Source organism: Oncorhynchus mykiss, chromosome 7 (assembly GCF_057628025.1).
Source record: "Oncorhynchus mykiss isolate SJ-2025 chromosome 7, ASM5762802v1, whole genome shotgun sequence".
NCBI classification, from domain to species: Eukaryota; Metazoa; Chordata; class Actinopteri; order Salmoniformes; family Salmonidae; genus Oncorhynchus; species Oncorhynchus mykiss.
The window spans coordinates 75,595,001-75,610,134 of NC_143028.1; the positions used below are offsets into that span (position 1 = coordinate 75,595,001).

General features: G+C 43.7%; 1 protein-coding gene across 5 annotated transcripts in view; it reads left to right on the plus strand.

Annotated features, from left to right (window-relative positions):
* The window catches only part of LOC110528579 (acid-sensing ion channel 1B), a 337,502-nt gene extending 326,099 nt beyond the window's left edge, over positions 1 to 11,403 (plus strand). For 4 of the 5 annotated variants that reach the window (XM_036984198.2, XM_090241993.1, XM_036984196.2 and 1 more), the window contains 4 exons: positions 2,574 to 2,665; positions 4,604 to 4,683; positions 5,671 to 5,772; positions 9,462 to 11,403. In XM_036984198.2, coding sequence (XP_036840093.1) covers positions 2,574 to 2,665; positions 4,604 to 4,683; positions 5,671 to 5,772; positions 9,462 to 9,557 — 370 coding nt within the window. In that variant the 3' untranslated portion in view covers positions 9,558 to 11,403. Of the gene's footprint in view, positions 1 to 2,573; positions 2,666 to 3,004; positions 3,121 to 4,603; positions 4,684 to 5,670; positions 5,773 to 9,461 lie in introns of those variants that run through there. The other variant, XM_090241992.1, reaches the window with a different exon arrangement.
* The last annotated feature ends 3,731 nt before the right edge of the window (positions 11,404 to 15,134 follow it).

The window sequence follows — 15,134 nt, forward strand, 5'->3', positions numbered from 1 at the left end:
CCTGAGTCACAAAGTCTTGTTTGTGAACATCAAAACTATTTTCTGATTGACTGTAGATTTACTGTGATTTTATTTATGTCAAAGCCATGATAGCGGTATTAAAACATTTACCTGTTGATTTATCATCAGAGAGAAACAGCTGTAGTGTTGATGGTTCCAATTGGCACCGTATTCCCTATGTAGCCCTGGTCAAAAGTAGTGCACTATTTAGGGAATAGGGTGCAGTTTTGGGATGCACTCTAAGAGTCTAACTTGCCCTGCATTTGGATTCCTGTAGTTTCGACACAACACTTGTTTACCAGATATTCAGAAACTAAATAATCCACTGTGCCCGAGGCCTTGATGTACAGTAATCCCTGCTTGACATTCTACAGACAAGAGATGAAAGAGTGATGTGAGAGAGAGGTACCAAAGGTATGTGGACACCTGCTTGTCGAACATCTTGTTCCAAAGTCATGGGCATTAAAATGGAGCTGCTATAACAGCCTCTTCTCATCTGGGAAGACTTTCCACTAGATGTTGGAACATTGCTGCGGGAACTTCCTTCCATTCAGCCACAAGAGCATTAGTGAGGTTGGCCACCGATGTTGGGCGATTAGGCCTGGCTCGCAGTCGTCGTTCCAATTCATCTCAAAGGTTATTCGATGGAGTTGAGGTCAGGGCTCTATGCAGACCAGTCAACTTCTTCTACACCCATCTCAACAAACCATTTCTGTTTTAAGATTTCCCTACACTGGAACTATGGGGCCTAGCCCGAACCATGAAAAATAGCCCCAGACCATTATTTCTCCTCCACCAAACTTTACCTTTGTCGGTCAGGTAGCGTTCTCCTGGTATCCACCAAGCCCAGATTCATCCGTCGGACTGCCAGATGGTGAAGCGTGATTCATCACTCCAGAGAACGCATTCCCACTGCTCCAGAGTCCAATGACGGCGAGCTTTACGCCACTCCAGCTGACGCTTGGCATCGCGCATCGTGATCTTAGGCTTGTGTACAGCTGCTCGGCCATGGAAACCCAATTCATGAAGCTCCCGGCGAACAGTTCTTGTGCTGACGTTGCTTGTAAAGGCAGTTTGGAACTCGGTAGTGAATGTTGCAGCCAAGGGCAGACGATTTGAAGAAGCTACATGCTTCTGTACACTGCGCTTCCGTTCTGTGAGCTTGTGTGGTCTACCACTTCATGGCTGAGCCATTGTTCCTCCTAGACGTTTCCACTTCACAACAACAGCACTTACAGTTGACCGGGGCAGCTCTAGCAGGGCAGAAATTTGACAAACTGATTTGTTGGAAAGGTGGAATCCTACATGACTGTGCCACGTTGAAAGTCACTGAGGTCTTCAGTAAGACCATTCTACTGCTAATGTTTGTCTAAGGAGATTGCATGGCTGTGTGTTCTATTTTATTCACCTGTCAGTAACGGTGTGGCTGAATTAGCCGAATCCACTCATTTGAAAGGGTGTCCACATACTTTTGTATATATAGTGTATAATTAAGTACAGTGAAATCACAACAGGAAACATTTCCTTCGTATGTTTCCCTTAATGGCAGATCCAAGCCAGGAGGAAATTATCTGAAGGCAAACTACACACACATGCACACGCACGACCACAAATTATTTGCTCAACCTGAAACATCTGCTCAGTCATCTATCTGAAGATTAGAAACAGGAAATCATGCAGGCGAGGAGAGGGACAGCCTGCCGTGCCAATCAATGCTCAATTGCTGTTAGATGTGGGTATTAAGTATGAAGTGGACTTGTTGGTTTTATTGAAGGTTCCTAGATGCCGTCTCCTGCTGTTGTGTCCTTGATCAAGACACTTAACCCCGAAACTTCTCCAGGGGTGCTGCACCGTGTCGTTAAGGTCTGGGTGTCTTAGGGGGTTAGGAGAAAACAAAAATACTAATAGCTGTGTCTTTAAGGTCTTTAAGGTTTGGGTGTCTTAGGGGGTTAGGAGAACAAAAATACTAATAGCTGTGTCTTTAAGGTTTGGGTGTCTTAGGGGGTTAGGAGAACAAAAATACTAATAGCTGTGTCTTTAAGGTTTGGGTGTCTTAGGGGGTTAGGAGAACAAAAATACTAATAGCTGTGTCTTTAAGGTCTTTAAGGTCTGGGTGTCTTAGGGGGTTAGGAGAAAACAAAAATACTAAGAGCTGTGTCTTTAAGGTCTGGGTGTCTTAGGGGGTTAGGAGAAAACAACAATACTAATAGCTGTGTCTTTAAGGTCTTTAAGGTCTGAGTGTTTTAGGGGGTTAGGAGAAAACAACAATACTAATAGCTGTGTCTTTAAGGTCTGAGTGTTTTAGGGGGTTAGGAGAAAACAACAATACTAATAGCTGTGTCTTTAAGGTCTGAGTGTTTTAGGGGGTTAGGAGAAAACAACAATACTAATAGCTGTGTCTTTAAGGTCTGAGTGTTTTAGGGGGTTAGGAGAAAACAACAATACTAATAGCTGTGTCTTTAAGGTCTGAGTGTCTTAGGGGGTTAGGAGAAAACACAAATACTAATAGCTGTGTCATTTTAGACAATAAGTTATCTTATTCTTCCTCTCTTCCCTCTCCTCTTGGTTGACAGTGATAACATCCTGGTTCTGGATATCTTCTTTGAGGCTCTGAACTACGAGACCATCGAGCAGACGAAAGCTTACGAGTTCGCAGGGTTGCTGGGTAAGAAAATGCTGGTCAGCAGTTGACGGAAATTGATGAACAAAATAGCAAATACAGTTATTATAAGTTTTAATTAAATTGATATTAACCACCCTGAGGTGTGTCGTTATAGCTGAGTACAACATTTTTCAATTATGTTTTAGCCTGTGAATAAAAACATGAACTCAATATTACTTAATTTACTATGGAACCAACATTTCAGGTTCCGGACACAATGGTTGCCTGAAAAATGTCAAATATTTTTCATCATGTATATTTTCATCATGCATGTTTCATCATGTATGTCATGTGTTTTCAGGTGATATTGGTGGTCAGATGGTTCTCTCCATGTGTTTTCAGGTGATATTGGTGGTCAGATGGGTCTCTCCATGTGTTTTCAGGTGATATTGGTGGTCAGATGGTTCTCTCCATGTGTTTTCAGGTGATATTGGTGGTCAGATGGTTCTCTCCATGTGTTTTCAGGTGATATTGGTGGTCAGATGGTTCTCTCCATGTGTTTTCAGGTGATATTGGTGGTCAGATGGTTCTCTCCATGTGTTTTCAGGTGATATTGGTGGTCAGATGGTTCTCTCCATGTGTTTTCAGGTGATATTGGTGGTCAGATGGTTCTCTCCATGTGTTTTCAGGTGATATTGGTGGTCAGATGGTTCTCTCCATGTGTTTTCAGGTGATATTGGTGGTCAGATGGTTCTCTCCATGTGTTTTCAGGTGATATTGGTGGTCAGATGGTTCTCTCCATGTGTTTTCAGGTGATATTGGTGGTCAGATGGTTCTCTCCATGTGTTTTCAGGTGATATTGGTGGTCAGATGGTTCTCTCCATGTGTTTTCAGGTGATATTGGTGGTCAGATGGGTCTCTCCATGTGTTTTCAGGTGATATTGGTGGTCAGATGGTTCTCTCCATGTGTTTTCAGGTGATATTGGTGGTCAGATGGTTCTCTTCATGTGTTTTCAGGTGATATTGGTGGTCAGATGGTTCTCTCCATGTGTTTTCAGGTGATATTGGTGGTCAGATGGTTCTCTCCATGTGTTTTCAGGTGATATTGGTGGTCAGATGGTTCTCTCCATGTGTTTTCAGGTGATATTGGTGGTCAGATGGTTCTCTCCATGTGTTTTCAGGTGATATTGGTGGTCAGATGGTTCTCTCCATGTGTTTTCAGGTGATATTGGTGGTCAGATGGGTCTCTCCATGTGTTTTCAGGTGATATTGGTGGTCAGATGGTTCTCTCCATGTGTTTTCAGGTGATATTGGTGGTCAGATGGTTCTCTTCATGTGTTTTCAGGTGATATTGGTGGTCAGATGGGTCTCTCCATGTGTTTTCAGGTGATATTGGTGGTCAGATGGTTCTCTCCATGTGTTTTCAGGTGATATTGGTGGTCAGATGGTTCTCTTCATGTGTTTTCAGGTGATATTGGTGGTCAGATGGTTCTCTCCATGTGTTTTCAGGTGATATTGGTGGTCAGGTGGTTCTCTTCATGTGTTTTCAGGTGATATTGGTGGTCAGGTGGGTCTCTCCATGTGTTTTCAGGTGATATTGGTGGTCAGATGGGTCTCTCCATGTGTTTTCAGGTGATATTGGTGGTCAGGTGGTTCTCTTCATGTGTTTTCAGGTGATATTGGTGGTCAGGTGGTTCTCTTCATGTGTTTTCAGGTGATATTGGTGGTCAGGTGGTTCTCTTCATGTGTTTTCAGGTGATATTGGTGGTCATATGATTCTCTCCATGTGTTTTCAGGTGATATTGGTGGTCAGATGGGTCTCTCCATGTGTTTTCAGGTGATATTGGTGGTCAGATGGTTCTCTCCATGTGTTTTCAGGTGATATTGGTGGTCAGATGGTTCTCTCCATGTGTTTTCAGGTGATATTGGTGGTCAGATGGTTCTCTCCATGTGTTTTCAGGTGATATTGGTGGTCAGATGGTTCTCTCCATGTGTTTTCAGGTGATATTGGTGGTCAGATGGGTCTGTTCATTGGAGCCAGTATCCTCACCATCTTGGAGCTCTTTGACTACCTATATGAGGTAAGCCTTCATTTTGTAAATGTAAAATGTTTCTACGTTTCCTGTCAGATCTTTCTTCAAAATCTTATCCGGTGTGTCCTGAAACAGTTTATGTCTTGGGGTTTTGCTTGCATCTAGGTTTCTTAGAGAAAGTTTGCCTCTAGGTTATGGTAGTATATATGTCAAATGTAAATGTAAATATCCTTCATTTACATGATTCCCTCGGGGCAATATGTCTAGTTAAGTGCTAGACAGACACAGGCCTTAGAACCAGTCAGCCACACAGAAACCATCCATTTCCACTAGCAATGCTGCATTCTCCGTAAATGCTAACCGGTTTAAAAACCGTCTGGAGGAAACAACACCCGAGGGAAGTTTTTTAAGCTACACTTAATAAAAAGGGAACTACCTGTATCCCGTTGAAACTAGCCGCCCACTTTAAATCGAACTTGCAGAGCATTCATTTCCAGGTGTCTGAAAGCAGCTCATCTCTCTCAGGCGCAGCACTGTTGACTGCATGAACATTTGAGTCATATTGTAGTTGGGATTCAGGTAGGATGCCTCTGTTGCTGTCGATTTGTATCAGAGCAGCAACCTCCCTGGGTAGAATAGCTTCCTGTTCAACAAGGATGTCTTTCTGTTTACTGTATGTTTATGTACTCATGATTAATTCTATCTATAAAAAATAAAACATACAAATAATAATAATAATTTTTGGAATAATTGGAATAAACTGGGATCAGTAGCTTATCTCATTATTGTTAACGTTACTGACACTGGAAATAATTTCTGTGTATGTACCATCAATTGTCTTTGAATGATATAACTCTTTCTTTACTATATTCATTTGTCTCAATACGAATCCAGTAATAAACAGGGAAACCTGTTCACCAGCCGTTTTGTAAAAGATAAAGGAAAACAGATGAACAGTCAGTTGGCTGCATTCCAAAAGTCTGGTTCTCTGAGGCGCTGCTTCAAAGACCAGCTACTGTGTTTGCTTGTTTGCAGGTGATCAAGTACAAGCTGTGTCGGTGCTCAAATAAGAAACACAAACGCAGCAACAGCAACGACCGGGGAGCAGCTCTGAGTCTGGAGGACATCAAGCGCCATGTCAGTAGGCCAGCTCTATCTCTGGCTAAGTATTTGCAGTGTCTGGAAAAATTGTTGGACCGAGACAGGGTAGATAGGGGGGGGGGGGGGAGACAGGGAGACAAAAAATAAATAAAAAAAACAGAGAGAGAGGCACAGTGATAAAAGAGAAAGAGAGAGATTGTTGAAATGGTTTCAATTTAATCACGGATGGTCTGTAGGACCAGCCTAGTGGGTTTACAATGAGAGCTTTGGGTGGGGGTGGCAGCTTCTGATTTTCAAGTGTACACTCTTAGGAAAAAGGTTCCAAAAGGGTTATTTGGCTGTTTCCTTTTTGGTTCCAGGGAGAACCCTTTTTGGTTTCACATAGAACCATGTAGAACCCTCTGTGGAAAGAGAGAGAGAGAGATGGTTGGTTCGCTGCATGGAGTTATATCATCCTCCTTTACCCTGCATTCCTTCATTTAATCCAGCCTGTTTCATATTTCTTACCCAAAATGGCACCCTATTCACTACTTTAGACTTAGTAGTGCACTATAAAAGAAAAGGGTGATTTTTGGCAGTATTTTCTCTTTGGTTTCTTTCCACTACAGTATGTTCACTCCTCTCTACTACCGGAAGTCTTGTTCCTGTCTGTTTCCTTTTCGCTCATCTCTCGGGCTCTGTGTGAGAACCTCTAATTCCTGTCTGTCCTTCCTGTTCGCTTATCCCTCTGCCTCTGTGTGAGAACCTCTTATTCCTGTCTGTCCTTCCTGTTCGCTCATCCCTCGGGCTCTGTGTGAGAACTTCTTATTTCTGTCTGTCCTTCCTGTTCGCTCATCCCTCGGGCTCTGTGTGAGAACCTCTTATACCTGTCTGTGTTTCCTGTTCGCTCATCCCTCGGGCTCTGTGTGAGAAGCTCTTATTCCTGTCTGTGTTTCCTGTTCGCTCATCCCTCGGGTTCTGTGTGAGAACCTCTTATTCCTGTCTGTCCTTCCTGTTCGCTCATCCCTCGGGCTCTGTGTGAGAACCTCTTATTCCTGTCTGTCCTCCCTGTTCGCTCATCCCTCGGGCTCTGTGTGAGAAGCTCTTATTCCTGTCTGTGTTTCCTGTTCGCTCATCCCTCGGGCTCTGTGTGAGAACCTCTAATGTCTGTCTGTCTTCCTGTTCGCTCATCTCTCGGGCTCTGTGTGAGAACCTCTTATTCCTGTCTGTGTTTCCTTTTCGCTCATCTCTCGGGCTCTGTGTGAGAACCTCTAATTCCTGTCTGTCCTTCCTGTTCGCTTATCCCTCGGCCTCTGTGTGAGAACCTCTTATTCCTGTCTGTGTTTCCTTTTCGCTCATCTCTCGGGCTCTGTGTGAGAACCTCTAATTCCTGTCTGTCCTTCCTGTTCGCTCATCCCTAGGGCTCTGTGTGAGAACCTCTAATTTCTGTCTGTCTTCCTGTTCGCTCATCTCTCGGGCTCTGTGTGAGAACCTCTTATTCCTGTCTGTCCTTCCTGTTCGCTCATCCCTCGGGCTCTGTGTGAGAACCTCTTATTCCTGTCTGTCCTTCCTGTTCGCTCATCCCTCAGGCTCTGTGTGAGAAGCTCTTATTCCTGTCTGTGTTTCCTGTTCGCTCATCCCTCGGGCTCTGTGTGAGAACCTCTTATTCCTGTCTGTGTTTCCTGTTCGCTTATCCCTCGGGCTCTGTGTGAGAACCTTTTATTCCTGTCTGTCCTTCCTGTTCGCTCATCCCTCGGGCTCTGTGTGAGAACCTCTTATTCCTGTCTGTCCTTCCTGTTCGCTCATCCCTCGGGCTCTGTGTGAGAACCTCTTATTCCTGTCTGTCCTTCCTGTTCGCTCATCCCTCGGGCTCTGTGTGAGAACCTCTTATTCCTGTCTGTCCTTCCTGTTCGCTCATCCCTCAGGCTCTGTGTGAGAACCTCTTATTCCTGTCTGTCCTCCCTGTTCGCTCATCCCTCGGGCTCTGTGTGAGAACCTCTTATTCCTGTCTGTGTTTCCTGTTCGCTCATCCCTCGGGCTCTGTGTGAGAACCTCTAATGTCTGTCTGTCTTCCTGTTCGCTCATCTCTCGGGCTCTGTGTGAGAACCTCTTATTCCTGTCTGTGTTTCCTGTTCGCTCATCCCTTGGGCTCTGTGTGAGAACCTCTTATTCATGTCTGTCCTTCCTGTTCGCTCATCCCTCGGGCTCTGTGTGAGAACCTCTTATTCCTGTCTGTCCTTCCTGTTCGCTCATCCCTCGGGCTCTGTGTGAGAAGCTCTTATTCCTGTCTGTCCTTCCTGTTCGCTCATATCTCGGGCTCTGTGTGAGAACCTCTAATTTCTGTCTGTCCTTCCTGTTCGCTCATCCCTCGGGCTCTGTGTGAGAACCTCTTATTCCTGTCTGTCCTTCCTGTTCGCTTATCCCTCGGGCTCTGTGTGAGAACCTCTTATTCCTGTCTGTGTTTCCTGTTCGCTCATCCCTCGGGCTCTGTGTGAGAACCTCTTATTCCTGTCTGTATTTCCTGTTTGCTCATCCCTCGGGCTCTGTGTGAGAACTTCTTATTCCTGTCTGTCCTTCCTGTTTGCTCATCCTTCGGGCTCTGTGTGAGAACCTCTTATTCCTGTCTGTCCTTCCTGTTCGCTCATCCCTCGGGCTCTGTGTGAGAACCTCTTATTCCTGTCTGTCCTTCCTGTTCGCTCATCCCTCGGGCTCTGTGTGAGAATCTCTTATTCCTGTCTGTCCTTCCTGTTCGCTCATCCCTCGGGCTCTGTGTGAGAACCTCTTATTCCTGTCTGTCCTTCCTGTTCGCTCATCCCTCGGGCTCTGTGTGAGAACCTCTTATTCCTGTCTGTGTTTCCTGTTCGCTCATCCCTCGGGCTCTGTGTGAGAACCTCTTATTCCTGTCTGTCCTTCCTGTTCGCTCATCCCTCGGGCTCTGTGTGAGAACCTCTTATTCCTGTCTGTGTTTCCTGTTCGCTCATCCCTCGGGCTCTGTGTGAGAACCTCTTATTCCTGTCTGTCCTTCCTGTTCGCTCATCCCTCGGGCTCTGTGTGAGAAGCTCTTATTCCTGTCTGTGTTTCCTGTTCGCGCATCCCTCGGGCTCTGTGTGAGAACCTCTTATTCCTGTCTGTGTTTCCTGTTCGCTCATCCCTCGGGCTCTGTGTGAGAACTTCTTATTCCTGTCTGTCCTTCCTGTTCGCTCATCCCTCGGGCTCTGTGTGAGAACCTCTTATTCCTGTCTGTGTTTCCTGTTCGCTCATCCCTCGGGCTCTGTGTGAGAACTTCTTATTCCTGTCTGTCCTTCCTGTTCGCTCATCCCTCGGGCTCTGTGTGAGAACCTCTTATTCCTGTCTGTCCTTCCTGTTCGCTCATCCCTCGGGCTCTGTGTGAGAACCTCTTATTCCTGTCTGTCCTTCCTGTTCGCTCATCCCTCGGGCTCTGTGTGAGAAGCTCTTATTCCTGTCTGTGTTTCCTGTTCGCGCATCCCTCGGGCTCTGTGTGAGAACCTCTTATTCCTGTCTGTGTTTCCTGTTCGCTCATCCCTCGGGCTCTGTGTGAGAACTTCTTATTCCTGTCTGTGTTTCCTGTTCGCTCATCCCTCGGGCTCTGTGTGAGAACCTCTAAATTCTGTCTGTGTTTCCTGTTCGCTCATCCCTCGGGCTCTGTGTGAGAACCTCTAATTTCTGTCTCTCCTTTCTTCTTCCCTTCATTTTTTCTGATAATTGGTTCACTTCTCTTCCCTCAGACGCCCTGTGAGAACCTGCGCACGCCGGGTTCGTATCCTGCCAACATGCTTCCTCACCATCCAGCACAGGGCAACTTCGAAGACTTCACATGCTGAGCCAATCAGGAAAAAGCAGGAAATACCTGAGCCAATCAGGACAGGAGGAAGAAGGAATAACCTGGCTGGCAGTATGCAACCAAAGTCAACCATACAACAAGAATATCTGACGTGAACGGATTCTCAATATGGAAACTTTTCTTACTGTCTGAAAGGAGGGGGGAAATATCAACAATCACAACAATTACATTAAGAGAGAAGAAGAAGATTTTTCCAAACATAAATATCTGTAAAAGTTCCAGAACATTTTTGGGAATTTGGAATCATAAAAGTAAATCCTGAATGTTCTATGTCTATGTCTGGAATAGAACCAGGAAACGAAGACTCTACTCTTCAAGATCACACTGCAAATATGGACTTCTCACTCTAAAACAGACAGATATGGGAAATGTATCTAACTAGTGTACAGACACAGCACTGTACAAAAAACATCAACAGAGCCTCATGCCTTTATAACAGCCAACACCTGGCTCTCAGTTGCTGATGGCTGGCCTATTAGGATAATAGTATGATGGGGATGAATTCCATTTCAATTCAGACAATTAACTTCCCGAATTGACTGAATTGGAATGGAATTGACCCCAACCCTGGTCAGTGGAGAAATGTTGTGCTTCACTCAACTCCACTGTAGATATAGCACCGTAACTGCTGTGATGCTTCGTCGGGGTACAGTTCCAGTGGGAGTCTCTGTCTGTCTTGAGAATGTAGCCATCTCCACAATGGGTTACATCAATAACAACCAAGATGAGTAGTGGAAGCATTTAGGGAGAAGGTAGTAGAGAGCTCTACCATTTAGTAAAAACGTAATGGTGAACTTTTCAGGTCTCATCTTGTAAATGCATGCTTGTATATCGTCTTCTGCATGTATTACCTTTTTTTTAAATTGTTTAATTCTTTTTCATTTGCATTATTGCTGCCAAGTTTGCCTCGATGATACAGGAAGAAGATGATGCTCCCCTCCTAATAGTGCGTGTGCGTGCGTGCGTGTGTTTGTGTAATGAAATGTGTTGGTTTGTGTGACCAGCCTGGTTGAATCCACCAGATAGCAGCTGAACCTCATTCCAACAACACGCCTTGTTTCATTAATCCATGTTAAATGTGTGCCCTATCCTATAATCCCAAATCATCCCCTAGCAACTATGCCGTACGTACTTGTATGGAGACAATTCCACCTGTCACAGACAGAGCTTCCACATTGTGTACGCCTATCCAGTCCTCTCAGTTCTACGGTGCCTAGGGAGTAGTAGGGGCTACGGTTTGACATGGGATTTAGGAATGACTTGTGAGATGTGTTATTTCCAGTCTATTCATTTACTCATGGTCTTGACTGACATAAGGGGTGTGTGGGTAGTTTTCCAGATATCAGTTCATTTTGGTTTCCCTTGTAATTCTGTGCGGGTTTTGAAATGTTCTGTATCTGTGTTCTAGTCGCAAATATGTCATTATCAAAGCACAATTACACCGATATGTAGAGGTGATGATGTAAAAGAAAAAGTAGATGAATTCTTATGGATATTCTCATAATACCAAGGTTTTTTTATTATTACAGTGTAGCAGTTTTTTGGGTTTGTTTTCTTTTGCTACAGAATAGGGTTCCAGTAACTTTCCCAACATTTCCAGGTTTTTTCAGAAATCCTCGGAATCAGGAGGGAATCTTCCGGCTGGAAATCCTTCGCCCGGGATTTCCGGAAGACCTGGGAATTTGGGAAAAGTTGCAGGTATTTTGTAACCGTGCTACATAAACATACATATTGCCTGATAGTCCAGTCTCCATCAGGTTACCGACTGTTCTATTTATCTAACAAAGCATATTATAATAAAATGTAAATATCATTTTGATCATTTATTATTCTATGGAGGTCTCCTTTCTTGTGTGTGTGTCAGAGCCGTGTGTGTAGGTGGCAGGGAAGTCAGGTGCAGGAGAGTCAAACGAGTGTAATGGAGTCCTTTTACTATATGTCCACTAAACATGCTCCAAACACTAAATGTACATACATAATAAACATGGGTACGAGGACCCGACGCGCACCTATACAAACACCTATACAAACACCTATACAAACACCTATACAAACACCTATACAACCACCTATACAAACACCTATACAAACACCTATACAACCACCTATACAAACACCTATACAAACACCTATACAACCACCTATACAAACACCTATACAACCACCTATACAACCACCTATACAACCACCTATACAAACACCTATACAAACACCTATACAAACACCTATACAAACACCTATACAAACACCTATACAAACACCTATACAAACACCTATACAAACACCTATACAAACACCTATACAAACACCTATACAAACATAAAACAACTCTGACATAAAACAATCACTGACAAGGACATGAGGGGAAACAGAGGGTTAAATACACAACAGGTAATGAATGGGGTTGAAACCAGGTGTGTTCTTAGGACTGATAGGGTTAATAAGACTGTTCAAAGTTGACTTTATATTTTTAAACCTTGCTTCATTTGAAGAGAAGGGTGGGTATTTCAGTAGTTGCACACCATTTCAGAAGTTGCAACAGTTGCACAACCCAACGTCAGTATTTGACACAACAATGTTTGTTTTTGAAGGGGGGGGAGGATATTTCAGTATAGTTGACACCACAACGTCAGTATTTGAGGGAGGGGGGGTATTTCAATATAGTTGACACAACAATGTTTGTTTTTGAAGGGGGGGGGGGGATATTTCAGTATAGTTGACACCACAACGTCAGTATTTGAGGGAGGGGGGGTATTTCAATATAGTTGACATTTACACCATAACGTTAATATTTGAGGGGGGTATTTCAGTATAATTGCAGTATTGTTGACACAACGTCATTGGTATTTTGCGGCTGCAGGACTGAACTGCAGTAGAAATGTAATTATACTCTCAGCTGCGGGATGACAACAGGATGGATAGGAAATATCCTGAACAGGAGTTTTATCTAGATTGTCAGTGGGCCAGCCCTGATCTCACTACAGTACATCCATCTGTTCTGTTCCCAGTTCCAACCAACTGTCAGCTTCCGTTTGAATTTTTGGTTCAGTGATGCAGCACCATTGGTAGGTTGGTTCATCCTTTTCCATCAGATAGGATTTTGAGTCGGAGCTTCACTAACTTTTTAAAAGGTTTATTTTTAGCAATAAGGCCCGAGGGGGTGTGGTATATGGCCAATATAACACGGCTAAGGGCTGTTCTTAGACTGGTTACCAACGTAAGCAGTAAAAATGTATGTTTTGTCATACCCCAAGGGATACGGTCTGTTATACCACGGCTTTCGGCCAATCAGCATTTAGGGCTTGAACAACCCAGTTAATATTTGCTAATAGTTGTTGTCTTACCGATGTTATTATAGTTTTTATTATCAAGGCATTACACATACTTGGGTGGTCCCCTTCCGTGCTGTTACACACACCAGAGTCAGCCTGCCTCTCAAGGTACAGAGGCTTATATAGGACTTTCTCAGATATAATGAAAACTTTCAAGGCTCAATAGATGCAATTAAACTTGGTTTGAAATTAGAAATGATAAGGACGTCCCTCACAGCCCGGCCCTGTTACAGTCATTTTCCCATAGAGCTACTTTCAGGTACCACGGTACTGTATCCCAAATGGCACCCTATTCCCTATGTAGTGCACTACTTTTGACCAAAGCCCAAAGGGCACTAGTCAAAAGCAGTGCACTTCATAGGGAATATAGTACAATTTGGGATACAGTCAAGGTACCAAGGTACTGTAGCTATGTGATTAATAGCCTGCTATAGCCTGCTCACCACTATAATTTGCAGAGTGTGACTGATTATTATCTTGGCTTTCACTCTGGATGGATGGACCCTCCCGATTGCAGCAACCACCAAGGTATAACAATAGTGATAATGAGATATAAACCTCACCTCATCATTCATCTAGTGTAACAGGTTCTTGTAACACACAAATGTGCGGACACACACACACACACACACACAGGGCAAGCTAGGGCTCCAATATAATGACTTAGGGAAATGTCTCTTCTCAGAATCTCTGTGATCATTTTTTACCTCACAACATTAATTTGTTTGCCCTCTATTATATTAGCCAGGCAAATAGAAAGAGTAATGAAGGATACATGATGTGTGTCTTTGTCTAAACGATTGTCTGCTACTAAAAAGACTGGATGAGGGGGGAGGTCAGTAACAGAGGACTGTGAGGAGAGGATGTGTACATCCCAAAAGGCACCCTATTCCTTATTTAAGTGCACTACTTTTGAACAGGGCCCATAGGGCTTTGGTCAAAAGTAGTGCACTATATAGGGGGTTAGGGTGCCGTTTGGGACTGAGACGAGGAGATGCTGCCAACAACCAAAACTCAGTGGGTGCACTGTGTTGCATTCTGATGAGGCGATGCCTGTGTCTTCGCTCTTCGGCCTACATTTCATTCCAAGAAAGACGTTCAATTTCCTTCTGCCCTCGCTCATGTCCTTGACTGGATCTAAGACAACTGGGTAGGTGGAACTAAGCAATAGCTGCACCTAGTTTCCTGCCAGGTTGCTTTCACTTATCCAGTCCATTCAGATCTGTGAAGGAAGGGAAGTGAACAATGGCACAAGGGAGGGAACATCTTCTTGGAATGAAGTGCAGTCCATGTTGCTACCTTAGAGTTACCTTGAATAAAGGCAGTCCTACATCTGAGTCATCGTTATAGTCAGTCATGGTAGTGTGGATAAATGTGCCCATTGAACTGCAACATTTAAGTCACTGTAACCTGTAAATTACTGTTCATATTGTTTTTTACATCCATATTAGTCATCCCTGACATCTTACGAGCTCCAACCCGACTGTCGTCCCGTAGCACGTCTGTAACCATAAATGCTTTGAAAACAATTAGGGCTGTGACGGTCATGACATTTTGTCAGCTGGTGATTTGTCTCATGGTAGTTGACCGGTAATTTACATAAGCCTATTTAGCATCTCTGGCTTCCACGGACAGCCTACAAGCCACTGATGCAGACTTTTGGAACATCTACATTTTAAAAAGTCTAATAAATCCATGTGATATAGTCTTCACCTTCACAATAATATGAATGATTTATTTTAGACAGGTCTGAAGAAACATGATATAATGAAAATGTAGTCTATTTCAGAAGAACAGAATAGCATACTCTGAGTTGTCCTTATGTTAGGCCCTGATCTGAATATGCCATATGGCTGTGGGTTACACTAGTTCATTTAGCAGACAAGATTTGCTTATAATTCCTGTGGCTTTATTTTATAGTAAAAACAATACAATTGAACATAGCTGAATACAATAGAAAGGATATTTTTCTCAAATGATTTTTTGAGGGAGTGATTTTTGAGGGAGTGATTTTTGAGGGAGTGATTTCTGAGGGAGTGATTTTTTAGGGAGTGATTTTTGAGGGAGTGATTTTTGAGGGAGTGATTTTTGAGGGAGTGAGCACATGCTGCTATTCTGTGTTGAGCGGTTAACAACAAAAACGGTCCTCCTATATGCTTAGTTAAGAGTTATTTATGCAACTTAAGTTGTGATACAAACCTTAGGCTATATGTTTTTTTGATTTG